This window comes from Phaethon aethereus (assembly GCF_964289735.1).
Source record: "Phaethon aethereus genome assembly, chromosome: 2".
Taxonomy (NCBI): Eukaryota; Metazoa; Chordata; class Aves; order Phaethontiformes; family Phaethontidae; genus Phaethon; species Phaethon aethereus.
Genome location: NC_138582.1, coordinates 48,069,159 through 48,096,480, shown reverse-complemented (window position 1 = coordinate 48,096,480; position 27,322 = coordinate 48,069,159). Strand labels below are relative to the sequence as shown.

The 27,322-nt window shown below is 42.4% G+C and overlaps 1 protein-coding gene across 1 annotated transcript in view; it reads left to right on the top strand.

Annotated features, from left to right (window-relative positions):
• Positions 1-8,139: 8,139 nt before the first annotated feature.
• The window catches only part of SPIDR (scaffold protein involved in DNA repair), a gene marked incomplete at its 5' end in the record, with an annotated part of 202,698 nt that continues 183,515 nt past the window's right edge, over positions 8,140-27,322 (top strand). The window contains 5 exons of the mRNA XM_082014805.1: positions 8,140-8,154; positions 15,475-15,630; positions 16,640-16,718; positions 19,005-19,190; positions 21,885-22,042. Of these exons, the coding sequence (XP_081870931.1) occupies positions 8,140-8,154; positions 15,475-15,630; positions 16,640-16,718; positions 19,005-19,190; positions 21,885-22,042 (594 nt within the window). The remainder of the gene's footprint in view (positions 8,155-15,474; positions 15,631-16,639; positions 16,719-19,004; positions 19,191-21,884; positions 22,043-27,322) is intronic.

The window sequence follows — 27,322 nt, the reverse complement described above, 5'->3', positions numbered from 1 at the left end:
TGTGTGTAATATATAGAAAGATTGTGAATACCTTTATATGTTAATGAAGAAGCGGGGCAAAGGGAATTATTCCTTCAGTGGTTTGGGCTCAAACCTTGGGGATATCTAAACGAAGGAAGACATTGGATAAAAAGGGGAAATGAACAATTTTATCTGAGGAGCATATGTGACTCCTGCAGTGTGGAAAGTGACCTCAGATTGGGAACAACCTTCAGACGTTTTTTCTAAATCCAAGTGTTGGTGGACAAATAGGAGTAATTCCCTGTTTTGTGTATGGAAAGTAAAATCTAATCCCGGAAATTTAGGAAGTGTGGGAAAAGAACTGGAAAGAAACCATAAAGAAGTCTAAGGAACGGCTTGTGTGGAAACTTATTGAAAAGTATATTAGAAACTAAAGTAATAGAAGAGGTTTGCAAAAATGGGTAACACTCAAAAGGGAGTTTTAAAGAAAAGCCCCCTAGGCTGTGTGCTTGCTCATTGGAAAAACGTTGTTGGGATTGGGGGAACAGAAAGTAAAAAAACCCTTATTAAATATTGTAATCAGTGGTGGCAGTTCTATAAGTTAGAGAATGATGCTAAGTGGCCACTTAATGGATCTATAAACTATAATACCCTTTTACAATTGATGTTGTTTTTAAGGAGAGAAGGGAAATGGGATGAAGTTTCATATGCAGACATGTTTTTCACCCTCTGAAACCATCCGGAGTGGCAAAGGAACTGTGGAATGGTGCCACCACAGGACCCCATGGTACTTGCACTTGAGCGGGAAAATAATAAAGAACTTAGAGGTAAATTAAAGCGATGTTGCTCGGCGTGCAGCATTGGACAAAGATGCATTAAAGTAAACAAAACCCACCAGGCACCGGAACCAGATTTAACTGACCTATTTAAACCTCCCACTCGATCTCAGGAACGGGATGTGGACTCAGATGAAACTTCCACCCCCCCAGATAGCCCCGTATCTTCCCGCACTAGGGGGAAGTCTGCTCCAGTGGCCTTACAGGCACCTCGCCGAGAGGCGGTAGGACCCGAAGGTGGGACAATGCTAATCAGAGTGCCTTTTTCTATTGCTGACTTACAAGGATGGGAAGGGGCTGCGAAGGATTACAGAGCTGATCCAGTGAGAGTAATGAGGCATTTTCAATTTATTGTGAAACAACACAACCCTGACTGGAAAGATATACAGTTATTATTAGAATATATGACTGAGACAGAAAAACAGCTGATTTTAAAAACGGCAGGGAATTTAGCCGAAGATCATTATAAGAGTATAGGAGGGGACATCAAAGATTATTTTCCTCTCCAAGATCCGAAATGGGATCCTAACAAATCCTCACATATGGAAAGATTGCAGGAGTATCAGGAATGGATTTCGAGAGGAATAGAAAGAGCTATCCCCAAAACAATAAATTGGTCAGCTTTGTATGCAGTCAAACAGGACCCCTCTGAGTCCCCATCTGAATTCCTGGATCGGTTGAGAGATGTAATGCGCCGTAACACACCGCTAGATCCTGGGTCAGAAATAGGGATACAACAATTAGTTTCTCTGTTCCTGGGTCAATCTACAAGGGACATCAGGCGTAAGCTTCAGAAGCTACGCACTACAGAAGGAAGGAATCTGGAAATATTGTTAGATGAGGCATGGAGAGTGTTCAGCAATAGAGAAGAAGGATATAGACAAGAACAGCGGAAAGTAATAGCGGCTCTCAGAGAAGAAGAAGGAAAAAGGTACAAACGAGAACCATCTCAGTTAGGCAAAGACCAATGTGCACTATGCAGGAAATTTAGTCATTAGAAAAGAGAATGTCCAAACAAGGAAAAGAGACGGGGCTACCAGATTGGGAAGATGGTAGCCCATGTAAAAGAAGATTGACGGGGACCCGGGGAATCTACCCTAGCGGATCTGCTGGTTATAATGAGGCTAGGGAAAGAACAACAGGAAGTGGAGTTCTTAGTTGATACAGGGGCAACCTACTCGGTTTTGAATCAAACCTTGATACCCCTGGGGAATGATTACATCATGGTAAAAGGGGCGACTAGCCGAAGCGAAAAGGCATATTTTTGCAAACCTTTGAAGTATAAATTTGGAAAACAATGGGGGATCCATAAATTCCTATATATGCCTAACTCCCCAAAGGCCTTTTTGGGAAGAGATTTGTTAGAACAATTAGGCGCAAAAATTACATTTAAAAAGGGAGAGATTATTCTGGAGGTAAAAGACCATGATTATATTCAAGTACTGAGCCTATTTCTAACCAGTCTTCCTGGAGAAGGAGAGATTAGTGAAAAGATCCTAAATCAAGTATATCCTGGGGTATGGGCTACTGATGTACCTGGAAGGGCAAAGAATGCCCCACCCGTTGAAGTTAAACTCAAAGATCGGCAACCCGTACGGGTTAAACAGTACCCCTTGAGGAAGGAAGATAGGGAAGGGATCCGACCAGTCATTGAAAAATTTTTACAACTAGGATTATTAAAAGAATGTGAGTCTGATTTTAACACACCTATATTACCTGTCCGTAAGCCTGACGGGTCATACCCCGTGGTCCAGGATCTATGGGCTGTAAATAAAATAACTGAGGACCTTTACCCCATAGTGGCGAATCCATATGCCCTGTTGACTGTATTGACACCTGAGCTAACTTGGTTTACTGTTTTAGATCTAAAGGATGCCTTCTTTTGCCTCCCTCTCCATGAAGCCAGCCAAAAATTATTTACATTCGAATAGGAAAACCCCAAAACTGGTCGCAAAACTCAGCTCACTTGGACGGTGTTGCCACAAGGATTTAAAAACAGTCCTACCATCTTTGGCAACCAGCTCGCAAAAGACCTGGAATCTTGGGAAATCCCGTCTGAAAAAGGGAAACTGTTACAATATGTGGATGATATCCTGATCGCCACCAAAACAGAGGACGATTGTATGACCTGGACGGTGAGTCTACTAAATTTCTTGGGGCTTCAAGGGTATCGGGTATCTAAGAAGAAGGCCCAAGTAATACAGCAGAAAGTGATCTATTTGGGCCATGAAATTAGTGCGGGACAGAGAACTTTGGGACAAGCCCGCAAAGAAGCAATATGCCAAACCCCGAGACCTCAGACAGTAAAAGAATTATGAACTTTCCTGGGAATGACTGGGTGGTGCAGACTGTGGATATATAACTATAGACTGCTTGTTAAACCATTATATGCATTAACAACCACTGAACAGAAACACCTTGAATGGAACAAGGAGACCGCACGAGCCTTTGAGCTACTAAAGAAAGCTCTGATGTCGGCTCTGGCCCTAGGGCTCCCAGACGTGAGTAAACCGTTTTTCCTTTTTTCCTACGAGAAACAGGGAATCGCTCTGGGAGTATTCGCACAAGATCTGGGCCCCCATCGACGAGCGGTTGCATTCTTTTCCAAACAGTTAGACGCAACTGCGAAAGGTTGGCCTGGATGCCTGCGAGCAGTTGCAGCTGTAATATTGAATATACAAGAAGCCCGAAAATTTACTCTGGGCCAGAAAATGACCGTCTTAGTGTCTCACACCGTATCCGCAGTGTTGGAAGCGAAGGGTAGGCATTGGCTTTCCCCACAAAGATTACTGAGATATCAAACTATACTGGTAGAACAAGATGATGTAGAGATCGTAGTTACTAACATTGTCAACCCAGCCTCTTTCCTCAGTGGAAACACAGGGGAACCAGTGCATCATGACTGCTTGGAGACTATTGAAGCAACGTATGCAAGCCACCCAGATCTGAAAGACAGCCCTATGGAAAGCGGAGAAAACTGGTTCACAGATGGAAGCAGCTATGTCCTAAGTGGTAAAAGACACGCGGGATATGCCATTACCACTAGTCAAGAAATAATAGAGTCAAGACCTTTACCCATAAATACTTCTGCACAAAAGGCAGAAATAATTGCTCTGACCCGTGCCTTGGAGTTGGCCCGAGGCAAAGTTGTGAATATCTATACAGATTCAAGATATGCTTTTGGAGTTGTACCTGCGCATGGAGCAATTTGGAAAGAAAGAGAGTTATTGAGCTCTCAAGGGAAAAATATTAAGCATGCAGAAAAAATTTTGAGACTGTTGGAAGCAATCCAACTTCCTGAGAAAGTGGCGATTATGCATATTAAAGCACACCAGAAAGTAAGCTCAGAATTGGAAAGAAAAAATGAGCTAGCGAATAGAGAGACAAAACAGGTAGCCAAAGCAGAGGTAAAAACAAAAAGAGCTTTAGTCCCCGACAGGCGAATCTCTTTAGAAGGTAAACCAAAATATACCAAGGAAGATCAAAAACTTATTACACATCTGGAAGGATTATACAATAAAGAGGGGTGGGCTTATACCCCACAAGGAAAACTAGTTATTCCCTCTTGCCTAATATGGCATTTGGTAAGAGAAGAACACAGGAAGAGGCATTGGGGAATAGAGGCTCTATATAAACATTTAATTAGAGAAATTGTGGCCAGAAATTTATATACTACGGTGAGACAGGTTACTCAGCAATGTGATCTTTGCCTCCAGATTAATCCCAAGAATATTCCCAGGCTAGAAATGGGCCAAATTAAGAAAGGCAATGGACCTGGGCAACAATGGCAGATTGATTTTACAGAACTTCCAAGAAAAGGGGGGTATCGATATTTATTGGTATGAACTGATACCTTTTCAGGTTGGCCAGAAGCATTTCCAACTAGAACCGCTAAGGCTCGAGAAGTAGTTAAAGCATTAATACACGAGATAATACCACGTTTTGGGGTCCCAATGATAATGTCCTCTGACAGGGGACCACATTTTGTTTCAAAAATAGTACAACAAGTTAGCCACCATTTAGGCATAGATTAGCAACTTCATACCCCATACCGTCCCCAGTCGAGTGGCCAAGTAGAAAAAATGAACCACCTAATCAAGCAACAGATTGTGAAACTAGGACAGGAAGCAAATCTAGCCTGGCCTCAGTCTCTTCCTTTAGCCCTCTTGCGTATACGAACTAGGCCAAGGGCGAAGGAGGGACTGAGCCCATTTGAAATCTTGTATGGACAACCATATGGAATACAGAGAGGAATATCCATACAAGCTGGAAACGAAATCATGACCTCTTACATGGTTACCCTAGGAAAACAACTCAATAATATTAGAAAACACGTAATTGGGACTAAGGGGAGAGGTTTAGATGGACCTGTACATAATATACAACCAGGAGACTACGTATATGTAAAATCTCTTGCAGAAAAGACTCTGGAGCCACAATGGAAAGGACCTTTCCAAGTCCTCCTTACCTCTTTTACAACAATTAAAATTAAAGAACAAAACACTTGGATTCATCATACCAGAGTCAAGAAAGCTCCTCGGCTACCATGGAAGTCAACATTAGCTGGACCTTTGAAATTACGCCTCCAAAGAAAAGACGAACCTTGATCATTTGTATAATGGGACTATGGGCAAAAGTTCTGTATACATGGAACCAAAATATGTATGTACAAATAACTAAATCAATAGTAGATAACATGAACTTGTCTAGCTGTTGAGTGTGCATAGCTCTTCCCAGAGGTCAGATGAAGATACCCACTTTTGGAGTCATGTCTTCTAATTAGTCTATAATTAATGAAGTCACTGGGGTAAACGTGGAAGTCAGGAAACACATCCAAACTAGAGTGTCAAACTAAGGTGACAACTAGAGAAAGAGGACCTAAATTTGAACTTCAGGTCTTGGAGGGAGGAATATTTTTTGAGGGATGTAAGAACAAGAGCTCTGAAGCATGTATTAACGCCCCTCAATTTGGAAGCTTTAATTTGAGCACCATAAACTGTACTATCATTGATTTACAGAACAGGACATCAATCAGAACCTTAAGTAACCTGGTTAATGACGACCTACAGGTGACTCTGAATAGAATCTATCTTAATATAACTGCCCCCCTTAATATAACTGTTAAAGAAGGAGTAACACGGCCAACCCAGTACCTATATGTCCAACCCCTCAAGAGACTTGGTGGTTATGTGGAGATAGACATGCACAAAAGATATTACCCAGAGCTTGGCAAGGGACCTGTACTCTTGGGTATCTCACAACACAATATAGAATTGTTAATCAAACTGAGGTACCTTCAGGAGTCCTGAGGAGCCCCTGGGTACGAGTAAAACGAAATAACCCATTGATAGATAGCTCTATGATTCCTCCCTTGGTTAGGAATAAGCGAACTTGAAAAAGCTATCCTAAACATATCAGCAACAATAGAGTTGTCTTTAAATGCAACAGGAGATACTCTGTTGTCTCAGCAAAAAGAAATAGAGAGTTTGCGACTGTTTGCGACACAGAATAGGATGGCTTTAGATATTTTATTTGCTAATCAGGGAGGAACACGTGCAGTGATTAATAGTAGTTGTTGTTCTTATATTGATCAGAGTAAAAGAATTGCCACAGACATCAACCAAATTTGGAAACAGTCAAAAATATTACACCTAGTAACACTAGATGACACTTCACTGGGTTTCTCTGATCTTTGGAATAAGTTGACTTCTTAGCTCCCAAACTTGACTTGGTTAAGACAATTATTTGTTCTGATAATTGCGATTATCTTTTTGGTTATAACTCTCTATATTACAGTTCGATGTGGTCTCTGGTGTTTTCAGAACACAGGAGACTCTTATAGTGAGTGGAAGAAAAACCAATTACAACGCAAATTGGAATCTAACAAGTACTTTGAAAATGTTAGATAAAGAAACATTGTATTAGAAATAGTATCAGAAATAAATCAAGTAAAAGAATTTACTAACATTTTGGAAAAAGGGGGACTGAGAGAAGGGGTTAAGGGAGTCTTAGCAGTTAATTAGTAGATGAAGCTTGAAATCTTGTTAGCTATTGTGTGAAGCAGTTAAAGCAGGAGAACTGTAGTTCCCCCCAAACACAGGTCCTGATAAACTGAAAGGAGCAAGAAGATTTGCAGCTCCTCACAAGGACGGTCCCTGATAAGAATTAAGAACTTACCTCAAGAAACTAGCTAAAACTGACCCTGCGGTTTGGATAGAAGCCAAAAAACAACAGAGCCTGCGCAAAGGCAAAAGGTTACTAGCGGTGACGAAGAGGAACCACCGGCCTTCATCCCCACGACCCCCGACGACCACCACCAGGAGGCAACACGCAAGGGCAGATGGGAGGAGAACTCATTTTAATACGAAGCGGGGATAGATCATGCATATGTATAGGTATATTGCTAAACTTTATGTATATGCAACACTTTGCTGTATATATTTGAAGTAAGTGCCGCGTTGGGCGCGCACGGTTTTTGGTGGAACTACCCCCCCGTGCTGCCCAGCGCTAAACAAACATACCTACTTTACAATCTTATAGATTGTGGAGTCTGTTTTCCGCACGTCAGTGCCAGGGCGAGGGCAGAGGGCCCATGCCGCAGCAGCCTCGCTCCCAGCTCCGCCCGAAGCCGCCAGGGCAGCGCGGCAAAGGGACAGGGCCGCAGGCCAAACCCGCCCAGGCCGGAGGGACGCAGCGCTAGCAATGGCGCTTTCCGCCGAGAAAACCCCGACGGCTCCCGCTGCCTCGCCCACCATTCGGCCGAGTCGAGGCGCGCCCCTCCCCCGTCGAGGCTTCTCCTGCGCCCCGGCCGGCGGACGCGCGCGGAGCCCGTTAACGCCTCTTTACAACGGCCGCCCCGCTAGGAGGGCCTGCTCTCAGCCCAGACTGCGCCTCGGATCGCCGCAGGGAGGGAGGAAAGAAGAAAGTAAGGAAAGAAGAAAGTAAGGAAAGAAGGGAGGGAGGGGAGCGGCCGAGACTCCGCATCACCGCGGCAGCGGGGAGAGAAGCAGCGCCAGCCGTACCCTCGAGACCGCCAGGCTCGCCCCGTGGCTAACCGATTTCAGCCCCTCCCCCGCCGGGCGCATGCGCACACAGCCTCCTTCGCCTCCTGGGGAGCCTCGTCCTTCCGCGTGACGCCACCCGCCCTCCGCCAATCTCGCCCAATCAGGAGCCGCGGCTCTCGCGGCGCCAAAGCTAGAAAGGACAGGGGTGTGGCCGCCAGCTCGTGGGAGGGCAGTGTTTCCTTTCCGCGCGGGGAGCGGACTGGGGGTTCCCTTCTGCCCCGCCCCTCCGGGGCTCCCCCGCCACGTGACCGGGGACGTGGCTGCCTTGTCAGGGGGCGATGCCCAGTAGGAAGGTACCTGCGTGCGCGCGGGACGCGGGCGGGAGAAGAGGGGGCCGGGGCTCTGGCGGGTCGGGCGCGAGCGGCCGAGGCGGGTAACGGTCGCCCTAGCCTCCCCTCAAGGCCGGGCCGCGGCGGCGCCGCTTGCGCCTTTCGCGGCGGCCTGCGTCCCGCGCCTCGGCCACCCGCCGCGCCCGAGCCCGGGGAGGCGGTGTAAGAAAGCAACCCAGCCGGCTCTCCGGGGTGGGCGATCCGGCGGCCGGTGGTATTCCGTCCGCTGTGACCCAGCAGGCGCTCTCGCCGAGCGCAGCCTGCCGGTGTCTCCCGTTCCTGGGCTCTGCCCGCGGCCTCGGGACTGCCGGAGAAGGGGGCCCAGCTCCGGCCTGTTCCAAGGCAAGACTTGTGTGTCGGCAGCTCGCCGCGCTGGAGCGGGGGGCGGGAAAACTGGTTCTTCGGCGCCTTCCTGGTGGTCTCGATTGCGCTACATCGACCTTTTCTTCAGAGTTCCGCGGGGGAAGCATAGCTGCACCGAGGGGAAAGTGTAATTCGGCCTTTTTCCTTAGGTGATAGTCAGGGAAAGTAAAATGAGAAGAGGAAAAGAGACTTACCAAAATTGCCAGGCTTAATGTTAGGTGAGCGGCTTTGGGCACGAGTGGGAGGAGAAGTGCCCCGTTCTTTTTTTCGGTCTCCTCACTTTGGTAGTTTGCTTAGTGTATTTGATGATACTTGCAGGACAGTAATTAGGATGCTGTCTCTGATTTGCAGTGCTTATGCTAATATGGAAATACTGCTGAAAGACAGGCTACAAGTGTCGTTTGCTATATAAATATAAGGAGAGTTCAAATGACAGATGTGTATTCTAAAGCATTTTGTTTTTTATTTAGCATATGGATAAAATGGTGTGAATCTTCTACACCAATTTTTAAATATAACCACATTTAAAGTCACTTTTTATGGAAGAAAATACCAACAACAAGCTAAAATAACTGACTATACTTCATTTAATTAACCTTGTAATACTGACAATGTACATAATTTAATCCCGTGAAAGCTTTTCTAAAGTACTTCTAACTATTTTGATAGTGCAGATTTCTGTCTAACTAACGGCTTGGCACCAGCTATTAATACGAAGTACGTTTCCATAGTATTCTTATACTATGAGGGTTTGGTTGTTGTTGGTTTTTTTTTCCTCAGTGTAATCCTATAGTAATTTATACTCTTCCTTACATAAGCGTTAAAATGTTAAAAAAATCCTGATGTTCAAATGGTAATATTATATACATCTATATAGATATATATCAGCCGATGATAATAGCTTTTCATTAAGAGTAGTAAAAATCATGAACACAAAGAAGGCTTTAGATCAGTGTTTTAAAAATATTGGTCTCACACATCAATATCAATAGGAAAAGTATTTTGAAGTGGTTTTTTTTTTTTTCCACATGCATGCTGACAGTGTGGAAGGAGGTATGCCAGGCCATTGTGATTGTGATCATACAGTTTAGATTTTTTTCATGAATGATTACAACTTGATGAGGTCTTTTCTCGGGATCATATGTATTCTTGTGAATTGTCTTTAGAAAATATGCATACTGGTTTTCATAGGAATAAAAAAAATTTTGGCTTGAAAAAAAATACAGACTATGGTTTTAATTCTGCAACCTTTATTTAAATATTCACTTGAGGGTTCTTGCAATACAAGGATGTTTTAATATTAAATTAAAACTTCACTTTCTATCCAGGCACTAAAATGAGTAATTACACTTTCAGGAGCTGAGTAGTGTGAATACTGAGTTTTGCTGAAAATGAGATGCCTGTTGTCAAATTCAGTTTTGTGCTACCTTAAAATTGGGCTTTTTGAAGCCCAAGACTCCTTTCTTTTAGTTTATGAGTGCTTTTATATGAAGTCCATGAGGTTAAAGGCAAAAGATGAGGGAGGCTGTTGGTCAGTGTTCAATATTTCTGTGTGCTTTTATGTGAGTGTTCCCTTCAAAAGTTTTTGGGTTTTTTTCTAAAACATGAAAAGTGTCTGGAAAGTAGAGCTGCGATTTTCAGCACTTTATTGTTTGTTCTGTTCTGTTAAGGAAGAATGCAATAATTGTACTTGTACTTTTGAGTGATGCTTATGGATTTCCATGTCAGTAGCAGGAGGACTTCATGTAGCGAAACATTTTATTATTATTTTTGTCCTTCAGCTTATGTTGCTTTTTGTGTTAGAGAAGGTGAAGTGTCAAAGAAATGCCACTTGCATATGAGGTAGATAATACATTGGGTCATGTTTTCCTGGGGGTTCATTCCGTGGTTTTGGAGCAGCCCCAAGAAAGTGGGAGTGTCTGCAGTGTAAAGGGCTATGCAGTCTTTGGACATATGGTCCCAGTGACTTCATATAGGGTACTTCTGGGTAACAAGTATTTGGCGTAAGTAACAATATGGATTGGTTGAGTGGAGATGTTCTAGATAGGACCATCTAATTAAAAATAAAATCCAACCCCTCCGGCCCCATACTTTATATAATTGCTATGTATATTTATTGAATTTTCAGAGTGTCTTCCTTTTCACACCCGCACCCATGTAGGCTGACTTACCTTTATCTCACTGGAAATAACTAAGGGAGTAATGGGAGAAGGATTGCCTGCCATGCCTTTTACATGGAGGGCTTGATCCTAATTCCACTGACACCAGCAGGAGTAATTTAATTTTTTTTTTCCACTACTTTAGAAGGAACCGCAACAGAGACAAAATGCAGTTCTTCCATGAACGGAGGTCAACAGACAATTTCTACATGAGGTAGCCATCCTAGCCTCCCCTTTTTTAGCTCAAAATTTTAGAGGTAATATTTTGTCTTCAGATGCTCTACACAATTCGCAAGATTCTTTGCCTGACTCTGTTTTGTAATAAATCTTGAATTTGATGAGCTACGCCGGGTCTAAAGGTTCTGGCTCTTTTGAGCCTGATTCAGTGATGTATTTTTTTAATAGCTTATCTTGTTTCTAGATGCTTCATACGTAGCATTAATAAATTACACAAGATATTTTCTGTGTGCCCCATTTTTATGCTAGAGGAAAAAGGTGATGATTAAGAGAACTTACTGTTGTCACTGCATTTCTTTGGGAACATCGTGGCCTTTGGATTAGCTGCATTATAAATATTTATTCCTGAGAGAAACAAGTTTTGTGAAATACTAGTTTCTCTGTTGCCTTGAAGCAGGCTGGAGCGGAAGCAAAGAGCCTTTGGAACTTGTCATTCCTGTGTGTCAGCCGATGTATTCCTGCAGCAGAGGTTCTTGGACACCAGACATCTGTACCAGGGTGTCAGGGAGCAGCAGCCCCAACTGCTCTGCAGGGGTAGGGTGACTGCCTGGAGGCAAGGAGCCGAACAGAGGCCCCGCAGGGCTGCTCCCAGCTCGCTCACACCAGCTCCCAGACCTGTGTCCGCGCTGCCTCACAGCTGGCCTCCCTGCTACTGTGGTGCATTTGTAATTTGAAGCGTGGCGACACTAGCTGCATGTGGAAAGTACAGTCATGGCATTTCCTTTCTCTTTTCCTTATAGTCTTCATTCAGAGGGAACCCTCTGGTGTCACTTGCGTCCTTGAAAATTTTTCTTCTGAACTGCATGTCTCGTAACTTCATATCTATATATCTGTAACTCTTTTCTATTGCGCACAATGTTCATATTACAGATTTTTAATAAAAATACATGTGTGCTTCACATTTATATCTGCATATAAACATTACTTTATGCACGTTGAAATGATATACTTTTCATGTGGCATATTTTTCTTTAAAAAAAGGTTGGTGTGTATATGAATGTGTACACCCATACATATATATGCATTTGGTACTACTGTGACAAACTTCCCCCTCATTAACTGTGGATTGAAGCTGTAGGTCCAATTTCCTGAGTTCACCTCAGATATTTATATGGAGAGATTTAAATTATCAAGGAGTTTGGGATGGGGGGAGTTGTCTTTAGGGTTTATTTTTATAGTTTTTTTTAAGGTGATGTAGGATGTGGGAAATGGTGGAAAGGTATCTGTATCAAAGGCACAGAGCTGTAAGTCACTGCTGTTGCTATCAACAGTCTTAGGTCCTTCCCTTTCTCTTGCCTCCAAATGGCATCTCCCAGAAATTTGTGGTAGCGGAAGAACATCTTATGTAGAGGGTGTATTTCTTTACTCTCTTGCTCTAAGACTTCAGAAAGTGTTTTTAGTTTTTTTCAGCGACCTGAGTGGCTATAAATTTCTGTGTGGTGGCAGCAGAATCTCTCAGATTTTCCTGTATCTGGGGAGCAGGATGTGTGGAGAGACAGCACTAATTAAACAGAGCTGTCAGCAGTACTGATGGTTCTTTAGATTGTAATTAAGCTGACATGGTGTCAAGCAGCTGCTGGTGTGGTCCCAGTGGTCCTTGTATCCTTTCTTCCGGCGCTGTGCCAGCTGTAGATAACTAGTGCTTCTTCCCAAAGAAATTTTCTGCTGCTTTGGTTCTTTGTCACGATGTCTGCATGGAGTCTGGCGAGTACTGACTGCTCGGGAAGAAGAAGGGGGAGAGGGGACTCCAGCTGCTTCTGGTTTGTCATGGACCACCTGTGTTGAGACATCCCTGCAGTGCTGCTCTGAAAACCTGAGCAGCCCTGCTCTTATGCAGGCTAGTAAGGTGGAGGATTAAATAACACTCTTCTGCCATTAACAGTCATTAACTATTAAAACTCTCTTTTTGCCTGTCACAGCCATGATTGCCTAGTGCCTCTGAAGGAATATTCCAGCTATATAAAGGTCACTCCCAGTGCCACTTCACATTGCCCTCTAACAATCTAAATACAAGCATAACCACCTATACCATCTAAGCATAAACCCAGCTATTTGTTCTACTCATAGTAGCATTTTTTTAATCGTCAACTGTAAGCATACCCTTTCTATATGCACCCTAACCCCTCTTACCTCAGGAGAGGGAGTTAGCATGTAGCTTTTATCCTGCCCATTTTATATGGCATTCCCTTCCCAAATCTTGACAGTTGTGCACCACTGGTCATACCTCAGCTACCATGTTCTGCTGTTCGTCCCTTGCCTCTTATGCTGTGCTCTTTGCTTCATTGGTGTTGCATAGCACAGAGAAATAGAGGGATTCTGTCTGTCAGGGTATGTAATGATTTTTAAGAATAACATAGATGAGAAACGTAAACTGGAGAGTTACTCTCTCTTATGTTTATTGGGCATCCTAACAATAGAAATATATCACAAAGCCTGTTTTATGCAACTCTTTGTGCATGCATTTGTGTGGATTTTTAACTTGTTTGAAACTTTCTGCTTTTAATGGGCCATCAAAAGTAGTGTATTGTAAACCTGTGCACAAGTTGTAGTGCTGTTATTGGCACAGATACACATTCTTCAGAACTGGAGTGTGTCATTTAAGAAATAAGCTGCATTTTACTTTACATTAAGAAAACTGCATTTTACACTGTAAGTTTTTGTCTGCAAAGTCCTTTTGAAGCTACGAAAACATCTGTACAAGTAAGGCTTCTAGCACTGTCTAAGGTTTAAAAAAACAAAAAACCCAAAACAAAACCTCAAAGAAAACCCCAAAACAAAAAAGCAAACCAGAGCCGGGGCATGGTTTTGAGCATTGGTGCACTGCTGGCTGTACGGTGAACTCTGAGCCTGGCAGAAGTCATCCAGTCTGAGGGACGTGGAGGTGAAGCAAATGGCTCCAACTGGAGTGAAGCCTTGCTGTGGCACTTTGCTGCAGAACCAAAAAGTGGGCCTTGACATCTTTCAGTTATTCGTATTTCCCTGTCTGTGCTTCTCTGCTTCTGTGCAGAGGCAGAAGTGCTTACCAAGAGGATAGCATGATGTAGAGGTTCATGTTTAAGCACTCTGGAAATGGAGGCTTGGGCCAGCATCTTCACTGGGAGGGAGGCAGGATTTAAATTCTCTTTGTGTCATAATCTTAAACTGTCTTAGCCTCCTTACTTGACATCATGTCCTTATAAAAGTGCTTTTGATTCCTTATTTAATACCACGTCAGAGTCAAGGTTTCACTTCTCACTTACATATCTGTGGGAGTAGTTATGGGGACAGTTTGACTTTGGTGATAATGACCTCTTGTAGTAGCTGCTTTGTGGTGTAAATACCTCCAGCAATTTTAGAAGAGGCTCTTGGCAAGGTGAGCTGCCATCAGAGGAAACTGTAAAGCCCACTTGTTTTACTCAGTCTTCTCACCTTGTGACAATAGAACCGGCTCACCAGAGGGGTGAAGCAAAATGCTGCTCACTGTTTGCTTTTGGAAAGTACTTGTTCCATTCTTGCCAGCACTGAAAAGATCTAGAGGAAACAAATACACATGATCAGTTACAAAATGTAACAACAAATGTTGCCAAAGACATTTTTTTTTTTTGCGTATGTTTTTTAGTTCAAAGTGTATGTTGCAGTCCTGATTGACCAGCCTGGCTGAGTATGTCTGAGTTGATTAATGTAACTTTGGAGTAGCTCATAAATAAGGTAGGAACTGTAGTTGCTTGAGAGAAGGTATATTGGAAGAAGAAAGACATATTCAGGCAGGTAATACAGTCAACATTTTGTAAGATAAGTTTCAGTAGCAGAGTGGGCCAAGATGTTTATTGTGCTTAAGATCAATTTATAGGTATAAACTGGTGTAGAATCTTAAATGTAACTTTGGATGTGATAACAAGCAATTCTCTCAGCTCAGCTGTTCTCAGACTTTAAAATCTATTTCATGAAATTAGCACTGGATGCTAATCAGCATCCTGTTTCGTGACTTATCACATAGTCCAAATGACTTCCAGCATCCTGTGTAAGGGGAATGCAACACTTCATCTACCATTTCTTGGAAAATGGTTGTGAAAACAAATGTAATTCTTAAAGCTGAAAGAGCCTGGGGTTCTTTCTTTGGTTTTTAATGGAGAGCTGGATAGTGATTATCTAGTTTGACCTCTTTCATAACACAGAATTCAATCAGATTAAATGTGAGTTTGAAGGAATTATTTTGTTAAAATGTATTTTACTGAGTTGTTCCTGTTTAGGATAATATTTTCAGCTTCACTGGGAAGCTAACAGGTGCTACGAATATAGCTTAGATCAACAGAAAGTAGAGTACTTATCAAATACTAAATTTACGCATGCCATTGGGGTTGTCATTATATGGTGTTGCATAAAAAAATGGCTGCAAGTGTTCAAGGCATTTTTTCCCCCAGATCATTAAGAATTGGAATTTATATTTGTAAGTATTCAGAAAAAGGGGTGGTCTAGATTACATGAGGTTCACTTCAAAAGAATTATGTGTACACAGTGTTTTTAATGGTTTCGTTTATCCTTGTAGCGGAAGCGATTTTGGAATGCAGAATGGACACCCTTCCCAGATAAGACACCCCTACAGCTGAAAAAATCAAATGTCAGGACATCAGTGGCTGCTACTTCAATTTCCAATGCATGGCTTAGGTGTGGGGATGGTTTTCAGAACACTTCAGTGCTGGAGGTAAAATGCTGGCTTACTTAACAGTGTAAGAAAGAGATGCAAACTAACAGTTAAACCAATTTCTATGCTTGACTGAATTATGTCGCCCTTTTTTGTGTTGTTTCACAATTAAAAGCATATTGTTATAACTGTCAAAGACAAAAATAGAAAGCAAGGTTACATAAGGGCATTGTCTTAACTTGTTACTGTAATTTTCTGGTCATATGTCAATATGTTGTGTTCTTAATAGCATGTATCACTTGTAAAAATTCAGTAATACACTGAACGATACAGAAGTAATTTGACATTTGCGATGAAGTACTGCATTTCCTAAAAAACACGGAACAGAAAGACTCTAGTTTGCATCTGAAGATTTTTGCTTCATCTAAAGAGTATATTTGCAATAATGAATTCACTGTAGAAAATTCTGCTTTTTGATGTCCCTGCAGATGTGGATCTTGGTACAGATGCTCCTTTGGATGTTATATCAAATTATGCTTAATTTTTTTTGTTTATGTTGGTCTTGTTGGTCATGAACAGAGATGCTCAGTCAGCTCTGAGCGAGAAGTGCTTTGTGCTGAATCTTCAACCAAGTTGCTTTTCTGTTTCTTCTGCTGGTATTGGGCAGTCAGTGTCGCATAACTTGTGGGATTTAATAAAATCAGAGACGGCGCCCCTGAGTGCTTCTTTCTGTAACCTTTGATTAGGGCACACGCTTTATCAAGCATGCTCTTCCTGCCCACTTTTGACATTTTAATGCTGAAAATACTGGCTCTTGTTCTTTGCAAGGTCAGATGTGATTCCTTTCATAGTTGCAGTGTTTGTTTTCCAAACCATGAAAACTCAGCTTTTATATTGCTGTTCTCATGCTTCATTACCTCACTCATTATATCACAGTCTTGTAGAATATAGAAATTGTGCTACTAAGTTGTGGTGGGTGCATAACAACAGTTTTGACTGTATTACTGCATGTTAAAATTGTCTTTAATGTCTTGGTGATTAAATCTCTCTCTGCCTCTTTTTAATATAGTCCCTGAGACCTACTGATAAGAAATCCAGGATTAAGAAGCATCTTGGACCACTGTTAACATCTGCTGAAAGTGCAACAGGTATGTTATAACTATTTCATGTTACTGTTGTCAGAAAATTGTCACTTTGTTTTGCCCTTTATCAGAAGTTGGCTCAAAATACTGGTTGCTTTCTTCTATTATTGTAATCAGAAGCTAATTTTGGTAAGCGACACAGTCATGATGCTATTGTGATTGGGCTCCTGAATTTACCTAGAGTGCCAGAATTATATTCTGTAAAGCTGCAGGCACTTCAGCCATTGCTCTTGAACAGGTGAAAGAAACAGTGCATGTTCTAGCAGGGACGAGATATTTAAATTCTTCACATTTTTAAGAAGGGGCAATGAAAAACAACACTTAGCTGTCTAGACAGAGGGTGAAATAGTTCTCTCTCTTGCTAGAGACAGACAAGCCGGCATGAGAGAAAAAAAGCAGGCATTTTGCAAGTATGAGCAATAGATAAACAGAATTTTGTCAACCTCCTGCTTTCACAGTCTTCTATATACACCCAAATCTGTTCAATATTATGATTAAAAAAAAAGAAGTCTAGACATAATAAAGAGGGGGAGGAGGACTTATTGGCTCCCTCCAGTTCTTTCTCTTTCTGAGTCCAGAGGACAGGAAAGAAAGAGGGGGCAGTGGCTTCTTCAGGCTTTGTATTTCTACTTGCTCCAGTAGCTGTGCTGCCTCTGTTAGAATTATGTGACCCACCTACTTGGACACCTTTTATCTACCTTTTGGGGTTCAAAATCATGCTGCTCCAGATTTCTGAAAAGAACCTTTGTGTGTTGCAGGAGGAGACATGGTTGTGTTTCTCTCTTCTGGTCCCTCCCGCCTAATTCCAAATCCCCAGTAATTGCCTCACTTGCCATTTACCTAAAAAAAAATTTAGTAGTTGTAGGAAGTAGAAAATTCTGCCTTCCTATGTTTGCTGATTCTGCATGCTCCACTGCTAAGCATTACTCCTTTCCTCCTTGCTTTTGTTATTAAAAATGATGGAGAAAGGTATTTTGTATTTAAAGATCTCGCTTCAAAAACACAACAACTATTGTTCATTAGTCCTGAAATGTTTAACATTTTTTTTCTCTCAGCAAAAAGATGGAAAGTTGTCTCTATCGATGGCATACTTTTGTTCATATGTTACTCATTGTATAAAGTCAGAGAAATCCCAAACCCAGAATTCTAAGGACAGTCTTTATTTAAACCACATACTCTTTTGAAAGGGCACATGCGGGAACATTAGGAGTGTGTGTAGAGGACTATATGTCAGTCATTATTTGTCCTCACTGCTGAAGGACTGATTGATAGCCTTACTGTATAAAATGAAGTGTTAGCATTTATTGTGGAGAGCCAAAATGAAAATAATGTGTGTATGTACAAGAAATACGTGTGACTTAATGGTCCAGTATCAACAAGGCCAAGTGCAGGGTCCGACACCTGGGTCAGGGCAACCGCCGGTACCAGCACAGTCTGGGGCATGAAGGGATTGAGAGCAGCCCTGTCGAAAAGGACTTGGGGGTACTGGTGGATGAAAAGCTGGACATGAGCTGGCAATGTGCGCTCGCAGCCCACAAGGCCAACCACATCCTGGGCTGCATCCAAAGCAGCGTGGCCAGCAGGTCAAGGGAGGTGATTCTGCCCCTCTCAACAGAGCGCAGTAGACCCCACATGGAGCACTGTGTCCAGCTCTATAGCCCTCAGCACAGGAGAGACATGGACCTGCTGGAGAGGGTCCAGAGGAGGGACACAAAAATCGTCAGAGGGATCATGGAACACCTCTCCTATGAGGACAGGCTGAGGGAGTTGGGGTTGTTCAGCCTGGAGAAGAGAAGGCTCAGGGGAGGCCTTATTGCAGCCTTACAGTACTTAAAGGGGGCCTATTGGAAAGTTGAGGACAGACATTTTAGCAAGGCCTCTTGCGATAGGACAAGGGGTAATGGTTTTAAACTAAAAGAGGGCAGATTTAGACTAGACATAAGGAAGACTTTTTTCACAATGAGGGTGGTGAAACACTGGCACAGGTTGCCCAGAGGAGGTGGTAGATGCCCCATCCCTGAAAACATTCTAGGTCAGGTTGGACAGGGCTCTGAGCAACCTGGTCTAGTTGAAGCTGTCCCTGCTCATTGCAGGGGCGTTGGGCTAGATGGCCTTTATAGGTCCCTTCCAACCCAAACTCTTCTGTGATTCTATGATAATCTCTGATGCCTGGTGACAGAACTGATAATTTTTTTCCAGTTCAAAAATAATATAGTTTAATTTTTAAGAATTTTAAATTTAACAATATCACATTTGTGTAACAATCCAACACTTTACAATTCTTTTTAATAGGATCTGCTGCTGCTGCAAGCTCTAAGGAGGCTGAGAACATAATATGGACCTCTAGTGGCAGTGATTTTTCAGATGATGAAAATAAAACGTCGATTCCAAGGTTATACAGCAAAAAAAGTCACGCTTCCAAAATAGAGAAATCACCTAGCAGAGATGATTTATTGTTAGAGGACAGTAGTAGTGAAGGTAAGTTCAAATGCAAGCAGATTTGTCAAGAAACCTGTCAGCTTAAGTGCTGTAATGAAAATTCTTTGAGGTCATTCTGACAAAATGACATGATTTAATCCTATTTCAGTTAAATCAGTTGGCGTTTTTTTCATCAATTTCATCTGAGTATGGAATAAGTTCTTGGTATAAATTATGTACAAAAATGTTAAACCTTGGAGTAAAGGAGCATAGTTGGGCAGGTTATACATGGAGTAAAGCATGTCAGTTCATTTCAATACATTATAGTGGTTTTGTACCATTTCCTTTTGTGTGCTGTGGTACAAATGCTGGGGTTGTGAGCAGCTTTGCCTGCCTGCCCTGTTCTACTGGTGATATTGCTGTCTGCATCTACTGACTAGATATGGCAGACTTTGCAGCTGCAGATAGCATCACTTTCTGTGGCATGAGTTTTCATTTTGGTACACAATATTCCTTGTTTCCCGTTAGCTGTATTGTGCAAACAGCCGTGAGTTTTGTTCTTATAACTTGCTTTCTAAGCAATGACAGTGGGGAGAGAAACATTAAAAAGTGTAGCTGAAGACAGAAAAATCTTTACCTGTGTGCTCCACATAAGCATTAATTGGGATAATGTTTAATTTGCATTAGAACTTGTTAGGAAGTATTTTCAATGTGACTACTTCCAGAAAAATAAATCAGGTTTTCTGTGTAATAGTTCAGCTAGATCTGAAGTATTACAGCTAGACTTCACATCCTGGATGTCTGGCAAAGTGTTCAAATACCACTATGAGTTGATTCTTTCTTTCATGTTTCTGTTGTTGACTTAACACTGTCATTGACATATCTGATGGTCATCTTTTGTAATTCCTAGTAATTTTTTTTTCCTTATTTTTAAAATGGAAGGACTGTCCACTTTCTAGACTGCAGCCTACTACTCACCAGGAATCTTTCTAACCCACCATTAATATAATTCTGTTGCACTTGTCTCCTGCAAGTGTATGCTGCAGGTTTTAATCTTTGATTTTTCTTTTCTAAAGAAACAATGCACAGACTTACTGTACTCTTGCAAGATAGCAAAATTTGGTTTCTTTATGTAAATGAAGAAACCTTGATCCATTATGTATCTGCTTGAAGGTACTGAGGAAATCCAATCAAAACGCAAAAACATATTGAAAGCAGTGGGGGTAAAAGAACTGTGATTCCAATGCTTTTTCGAGTAACCATTGTATACACTAATTACAGTATTGTACACATGTATCTGTATGTATGCAGATGTATGTATCTGTACGTATGCAGATGTAGGTGCATTTGTATGTATGAGGATAATAGCTGAGAAACTATTTTTAAGTGACATGCCCTTTCACATGAAGTTCACCTTCAGAGGCAGAGCGTTAGTACTTGAGCATGACAAGATAAAGCTGATCGTCACATATTTTATTAAGGAATTTATACCACTGTCACAAGTTGTATGCAGCTTGCCACACAGCTTCAAGAGAAACTTCTTTGTGCTACCTGGTCATCTATGTCCATGTTTAAAATTTCTGATGAAGCTTTCTTGTAGTTAGAAACAGAAATGCATTAATGTTTGTGAAAAAGCAGGCAACACCAGAGCTGTGTGTTTGTCTGGGTGACTTCAGAGTTTGGAAGGTCCATGAAGAAACTAATGATTTAGACCACAGTAGCATTACCAAGTACAAAAGGTACTGCCACAGTTCCACGGATCTGTACAGATGCCTGGAGCGTTCTGCAGGTCCCTCCTTTCTCTGCTGCCTCTCCTCTCCTCTGTACATGACTCTTCCAGTGTTAGAAATGTGACATTTACAAAAGCAAAAAAGCTTTTATCCCTCCTCCTCCAAACATGCTCATTTATAAAAAATACTGTGAGATTCTTCCTCTTGGTACCTTGTGGCACTTGGACCTCAAGGGTGGTGGGGCTGCTATGGCAGCTCAGGCTTCCACTGCCTTCCAGAGATCCTTGGAGGTGTGAGTGGGCTTTTGGAGTTGCATTAAATACCACCTGGTCATGAGGATGGTGGAAGGACTGTTCTGCATCTCTTTGTTTATTGCCATTTTCTTGTGGGTTGTGTTTTTTGGAAAAAACTCTGCCTTTTCTTGTGCCTGTGCCTATCAGTTTATCCTAAACAATCCTCTCTGATGTGCTTAAAGGTTCGATTTGTAGACCTGTCTCTTTAGCCATGGCCTTTTAGGAGGTGGCCATTTCAACTAGCTTTTTCAGTTCTCTAGGGGGGGTTACCACTTATAGCAGGTGTTAACTTACACCAGATCTTCATCTGTTCCAGGTCACTGAGGTATTTGCTTAGAACAGTTAATTCTGAACAAAGTGCACTTGGAAAATCCAATGCAATTTGGCAACCCCCCCCACCTAAAACCTAGGAAAACTAATAATAAATAAACTAAAAAAGCCCTACCTACCTAAACAGTTAAATATACTGCCTCCTTATGGTCAGTACTTTGAAAACTTTTTTAAATGTAATTTTTATATCTTTCTTCACAGAAGCTTCTATTGCCTGCTAGTAGGATTGAGCTTTTATGAGAGACAGGATCACAAAATAGCTAAATATCAGTTGAACATACATAAACTTTGCACTTTTTCCCAAGCAAGGAATAATTGTAGTATTACTCTGTTTCATTTCATGCTTATGTATAATATATTGTGATTAAGAGAAATTCTTTTTACAAATACTTTTTTTTTAGATGAATCGGAGTTCATTCATTGGGAGCAGGATAGTGATTCTACCGATGGGTGTGATGGATCAGAAAAAGACGACAGCTCACTGGAGATATCAGACTCGGACTCCTGCACAAATCTTAGCTCTTTGCCTGTCAAAGAGGGGAATGATGATCTTTGTAAGGTGAGAAACTGTTTCAAGTTCTACTATAATTATGGAGTGTATTCGTATTTGATTGCTTTTAATTTGGAGGAATGTGAGGTTTTTGCTTACCTGATCTCTCCAGAAGGAGTTCTGTACACAGGAATTTCAAGGCATTTTCTCTGACTGCCAAACCTCAAAACAAAGCAGTGCTCCATGCCTAGATCTTTGTAGTGTGGTCACTGAATCACGGGATGACTGAGGCGGAAAGGCAGCTCTGGAGATCATCTAGTTGAACCCCTCTGCTCAAAGCAGGGCCAGCTGGAGCCAGTTGCTCAGGGATGTGCCTGCTTGGGTTTTGAGTATCTCCAAGGATGAAGACTCCACAATCTCTTCTGGGCAACCTGTGCCAGTGCTTGGTCAGCCTTGCAGTGCTGAAGTTTGTTCTTACATAAAATTTAATTTCTTGTATTTCAACACGTACACAGAAAGGTGATCAGGTGGGTAGGGTTCTCACCAGAGATGTGAGGATTCTCTGTAGCAAGTTGATGTTCAAATGTCCTGTAATGTGGTGGGTGAGACAGTGATCTAATTTTTTTTCAGTATTTTGAGGCCTTGACTATATAAAACCCAGGTACTGTGAACAGAGCATGTTCTGAGAGCAATTATGAGATAAAGGACTGATTACAGGGCTCCCTACCTCACTAAAAAAAGTGATGAGGATTGAAGAGCTCAGGAGAGGGACAGCAGTAAATACTGAATCATACCAGCTAAGCTTTGCTAGTATTTTCTTTTTTTTCTGTAGAAAAGAATTCTTATAAAGAAGGCATGCCATATCAAGTATAGAATAGATGGCAGAAATGTTGATCTTTTAGTGCCTTACAGCAAAATGACTTGTATTAGAAGACTCGAGATTTGCGGTATCTTAGGTAGAGCTACCGCATAACCTCTGGTGCTGGAGACTTGGCTGCGAGCCCCTGCGCCTGCGGCGCTCCCTGGGGTGCGAGGGGGAGGCCGAGGGGTTGGGTTAGCCTGGCCGGGAGGAGGCCGAGGAGGGCTCTGACCTTTCTCGGAGGAGCCCAGCGAGGGGCAGCCGTCACCTGCCAGCGGGGGAGACTTCAGCGGGACCAGGGCAGGGTGGCGGAGCGCTGGGAGGGGACTGGGGAGCCTTGCTCGGGCAACCCTGGCGCAGCGAGCTTTGGCTGCCGGTGCCCCCCGAGGCGCGGCAGCCGCTGAGGGCAGCTGCCCCTCCCGCCTGCGGCCCGGTCCGCCACGGATCCGCTGCGGGGGGCTGCCCTGGCCTTCCGGCGCCGCAGCCAGGCGCGGCCGGCGGGGTGCCGGCAGAGGGCGCCGCAGGCCCGGGCTGCTCGGCCCCGGCCCCGCCTGCTCCGACGGCGGCTGCGGGGCCCGCCCGGCACGCGGACTGGAGCGCTGCCGCCGCCCGCGGAGGAGGGAGGGACGTGGGCCGGGCTGCGGCCGGCGGTAGAGCTGGGGAAGGCCGAAAAGGGTTAAAGCTTTACTAAAACTCATTTAAACGTCTCTATCTGTTCTTCATTGAAATCACTGTGAGCGAGTATGGATGAGCCACGTAGTCAGTTCTGCTCGCAGAGGAAGAGAAGTCGCCGGTTTCCCAGTGAGCGGGTGTCACAGCAGGGTCCTGCTGCCTTTCCGAGGACGCTGTCTTGCTGCGGCCCAAGGGGGAATCAAGCGGGTCTGGATGTAGTGTGGCAGCGTGCCGGCTGCTGTGGCCACACGAGACCCGGCTTTTGGCTTGCTCCCATGGATGTCCCAGTTTAGCATCTGTAGCTCAGAGTTCAGCAAGGTTGAGTCAAGTATTTTTCAGGTTTGTGAAGAATTGTTTTAAAATAGCTCTCCACTCCTTGGTGAGAGTGTCAGAAGAGACTGCACTGTTGACATAAACCTGGGAAAGCAGACCTGGGATTTTTGTAAGAAAGTTATTCTGCTTTTATTACCATGATTTACCCCAATGTAGATGGAGGGTAGAGACACATTCATATTGGTAAATGGTGCTCATGAGAGGGCTTTTTCAGAGGCAACCATACTGTAATTAAAAGTTTAGCCCTAACCAGAATAGTTATGCTACTACAAAAGATGTGGGTACATCGGGAATCTGAGGATGTCTTTGCAGATCTCTTCTTTCCCAGTTGGAGTGCCATGTGGTGGGAATTTTCATGGGTGGTCAGCGTCACCAGTAAACTTTCTTCTGGGAATTTAGTCTATGCAGGAGGGTAAATCCCCAGTGATTGCTGTGCTTGTTGCAGTCTTTTTTTTGCTTTACTTGGGACATGTTGTTTTCCTCGAAAAAACTGCAGGCAAGCTGTTTGAGAGGTTTCCAAAAAGGGATAGAAAGGCAGTGTTCACTATAGGAGGTCATTTGCTGTATGAGTATTCTTTAAAAAGGCCTGTTCATTTTGTGGCGTAATTCATGGTGGGGGAAGAAAAGAAAGCCAAATGTTGATATATCATCATTTTTGTGGTATTTACTAAATCTCTGGAACCTAATGGAGTGTGTGGATAATCAAAAGACCATGAAATTTATTTTACCCCACTTCAAAATATGCCAAATACCAAGAGGTTCTGGAGGTTTAGGATTGCTGCCAAAATATCTTTATGGTAGTATTTACCCATGGTAGGAGTATAATAGGTTTCTAATGGGAAATCTCAAAAGTTGAATAACTTTATGGCTTTTCCCCCCCACCTTATATACCAGTAGATCTAATTTGAAAAATACTTCTGTTCAGTGATAACTAACTACGTAGAAAGACTTCATGTATTGTTTTGGTATGAAGATAAAACTCTTGCTTATCTGTAGGGTGTAAAGCTACAGTCCTGATTCAGTTTATGTTCCAAGTCCCTGTGCTGTGTCTTTCCTATCAACTAGCCACCTCTGATGTGTGAAGCTGCTTGATAGAGGATAATGAGAAAGGCAAGTTGAAGCTGGTCCTGTGGTGAGCAGCTGTTAGCTAATTTTTGATTTCAGTTCAATTCAGAATTTTTGAAGGAAACATGCAAGGTATGACATGGTCGTGCTTTCCTTTGTATATTTTTAGGGGATGGGTGAGTTATTTTTTAATTGTTAACTTTCCTTTGACCTATAACTGGTTGAATTTTTGCTTAAGGTGATGCAGGACAAATGTCTGGCAAGGCCTGATCCCAGATGGTTTTATTCCAAGAGTTCCTCTGCTTTCAGTTGCCTGTGGTGGATGCCTGGTTGGCCTTTTTCTTGAAGATTATGGTGCTAAAATAAAGATTAATCATTAATGTTAATTTTTCAGCATACATGTTTTCCAGAAGAGCACCATGTAATCACCTCAACATTGATCTAAGATTTTTGTGCATTGGTAATGACTGCTTTTTGCCTGACTTGTGCAGAGACCTTGTCTCATGAGCTGGAGTTTCATATTTTATAAGAATTGTTCATCTCTGAATTATTTTCAAATTCTAAATATTTTAATGCTAGGGGTTAAATTTGCTATTGTACCTTATTGCTCTCTACAACTACCGGGAAGGGGGTTGTGGTGAGGTGGTGTTGATCTCTTCTCCCAACTAACTAGCAACAGAACGAGAGGAAATGGCCTCAAGTTGTACCAGGGGAGATTTAGAGTAGATATTAGGAAAAATTTCTTTATTGAGAAAGTGGTCAAACATTGGAACAGGCTGCCCAGGGAGGTGATGGAGTCACCATCCCTGGAAGTATTCAAAAAATGTGTGGACATGGCACTTCAGGACATGGTTTAGTGGGCATGGTGGTGTTGGGTTGATGGTTGGACTTGATCTTAAAGGTCTTTTCCAACCTTAATGGTTCTGTGATTCTGTGAATTTCATGTCTCCTGCCATACTACCTCCTAAACTGGGAACTTTCTCTAGCCCTGTGCACTGAGTGGCATCATCTTCTGTATTCAGATCCCTCCTAAAAACACTTTCTGTAATTTAATCCCTTAAAGTAGGCCAGCGCTTTTATGGAGTATATAATTTTGGTATCTTACGGAGTATGGTCTCTTCTTTTTGTCCCATGTGCTAAATCTACTTATCAGTTTGTGATGGGTAGCCAGATTTGCTTGCTTTATATGCAAGGCAAGCGAGCTTTATCCCAGAATGGTGTGAGAAGAATTTTTGGCCCTGTATATTGTTAATGTGTAGGAATTAGATAGTCTTCTGTACTTTCTATGCAGCATTAATAAAGCTTAACTGGTTATAGCAGACTCTCTTTATTGCAGAGCACATTAATAAGCTTGTCTGCTGATCTTACCTTTGAATTTGGCTGAATATTCATAAAAAGGCCACATGGTTAAGGGGTTGTTTCCTTTAAATATATATACAATGGTATATATATTTAAGTATCTTGCTGTATGATGATAGACAACTGAAAAAGATAATGGCCATGTTTTATATGTTTTAAAACTGCGTTAAATGGATCACCACCATGTTCTCAGCTCTCTACTGTGCTGCGGTCTGTGTATGGTGACAGTGAGCAATCTGATGTGATTTGTTGAGTCTTGTGCAAAAATCATTGTAATGTTGTGCAAAAGGGGGGTTTGCTGAGCGAAGAACACATTATTTAAGAAGTTCTTCCTATGCATGGATGTATGTAGGTATATGTCTTTTATCTGAGGCGTTCTCATCTGTCAAAATAAGGTTCACTCAGTTGCTTAGTTCATGGATTTATAGCTGTATTAACTTTGCTTTTTAAAAAAACCTAACTCTGTCCTCTGTGGTATTACATTGGGGAGGGTTCAACATACCTAGTGAAATTCTGAAGAGATCACTTTAAAGGTGAGTAGGCCAAGATTTTGCTGTTATTTCTGGGATTGCTTTTATGTCCTTGCTCTCTTGATCCATTCTAATGGTAATTATAACTATCATTGGCTTGGTAATTAGATTTGAGTCTAGAACTATTGTTGTGTAACAGAATCTAAAATAGGTTATCTCAAGGTAGGGAATCATTATTATGGCAAAAGGAATTTGTGTTATCCTGTCAGACTGATGACTTAACACTGATAAAGGGTGATGATACAACCATGTTATTGCAACCACTTATTTTTGTCTGTCCATTACCAAAGGAAGCTTGTTAGTAAGCTTGTGGGTATTCTTGTATATATTCTATTATTTCTAAATGTGTACTTCATGGAATAATTCAGGTTGGAAGGGACTTCAAAATGTCTCTAGTTCAACCTGCACAAAGCAGGCTCAGGTACAAGATTGCTTAGGGCTTTATCCAGTTGGGTCTTAGAAAACTCTAAGGATTGAGACAGCATAACCAGTCTGGGCAACAGCCTTCTTCCTTCCCTGCCTCTCTTTTCC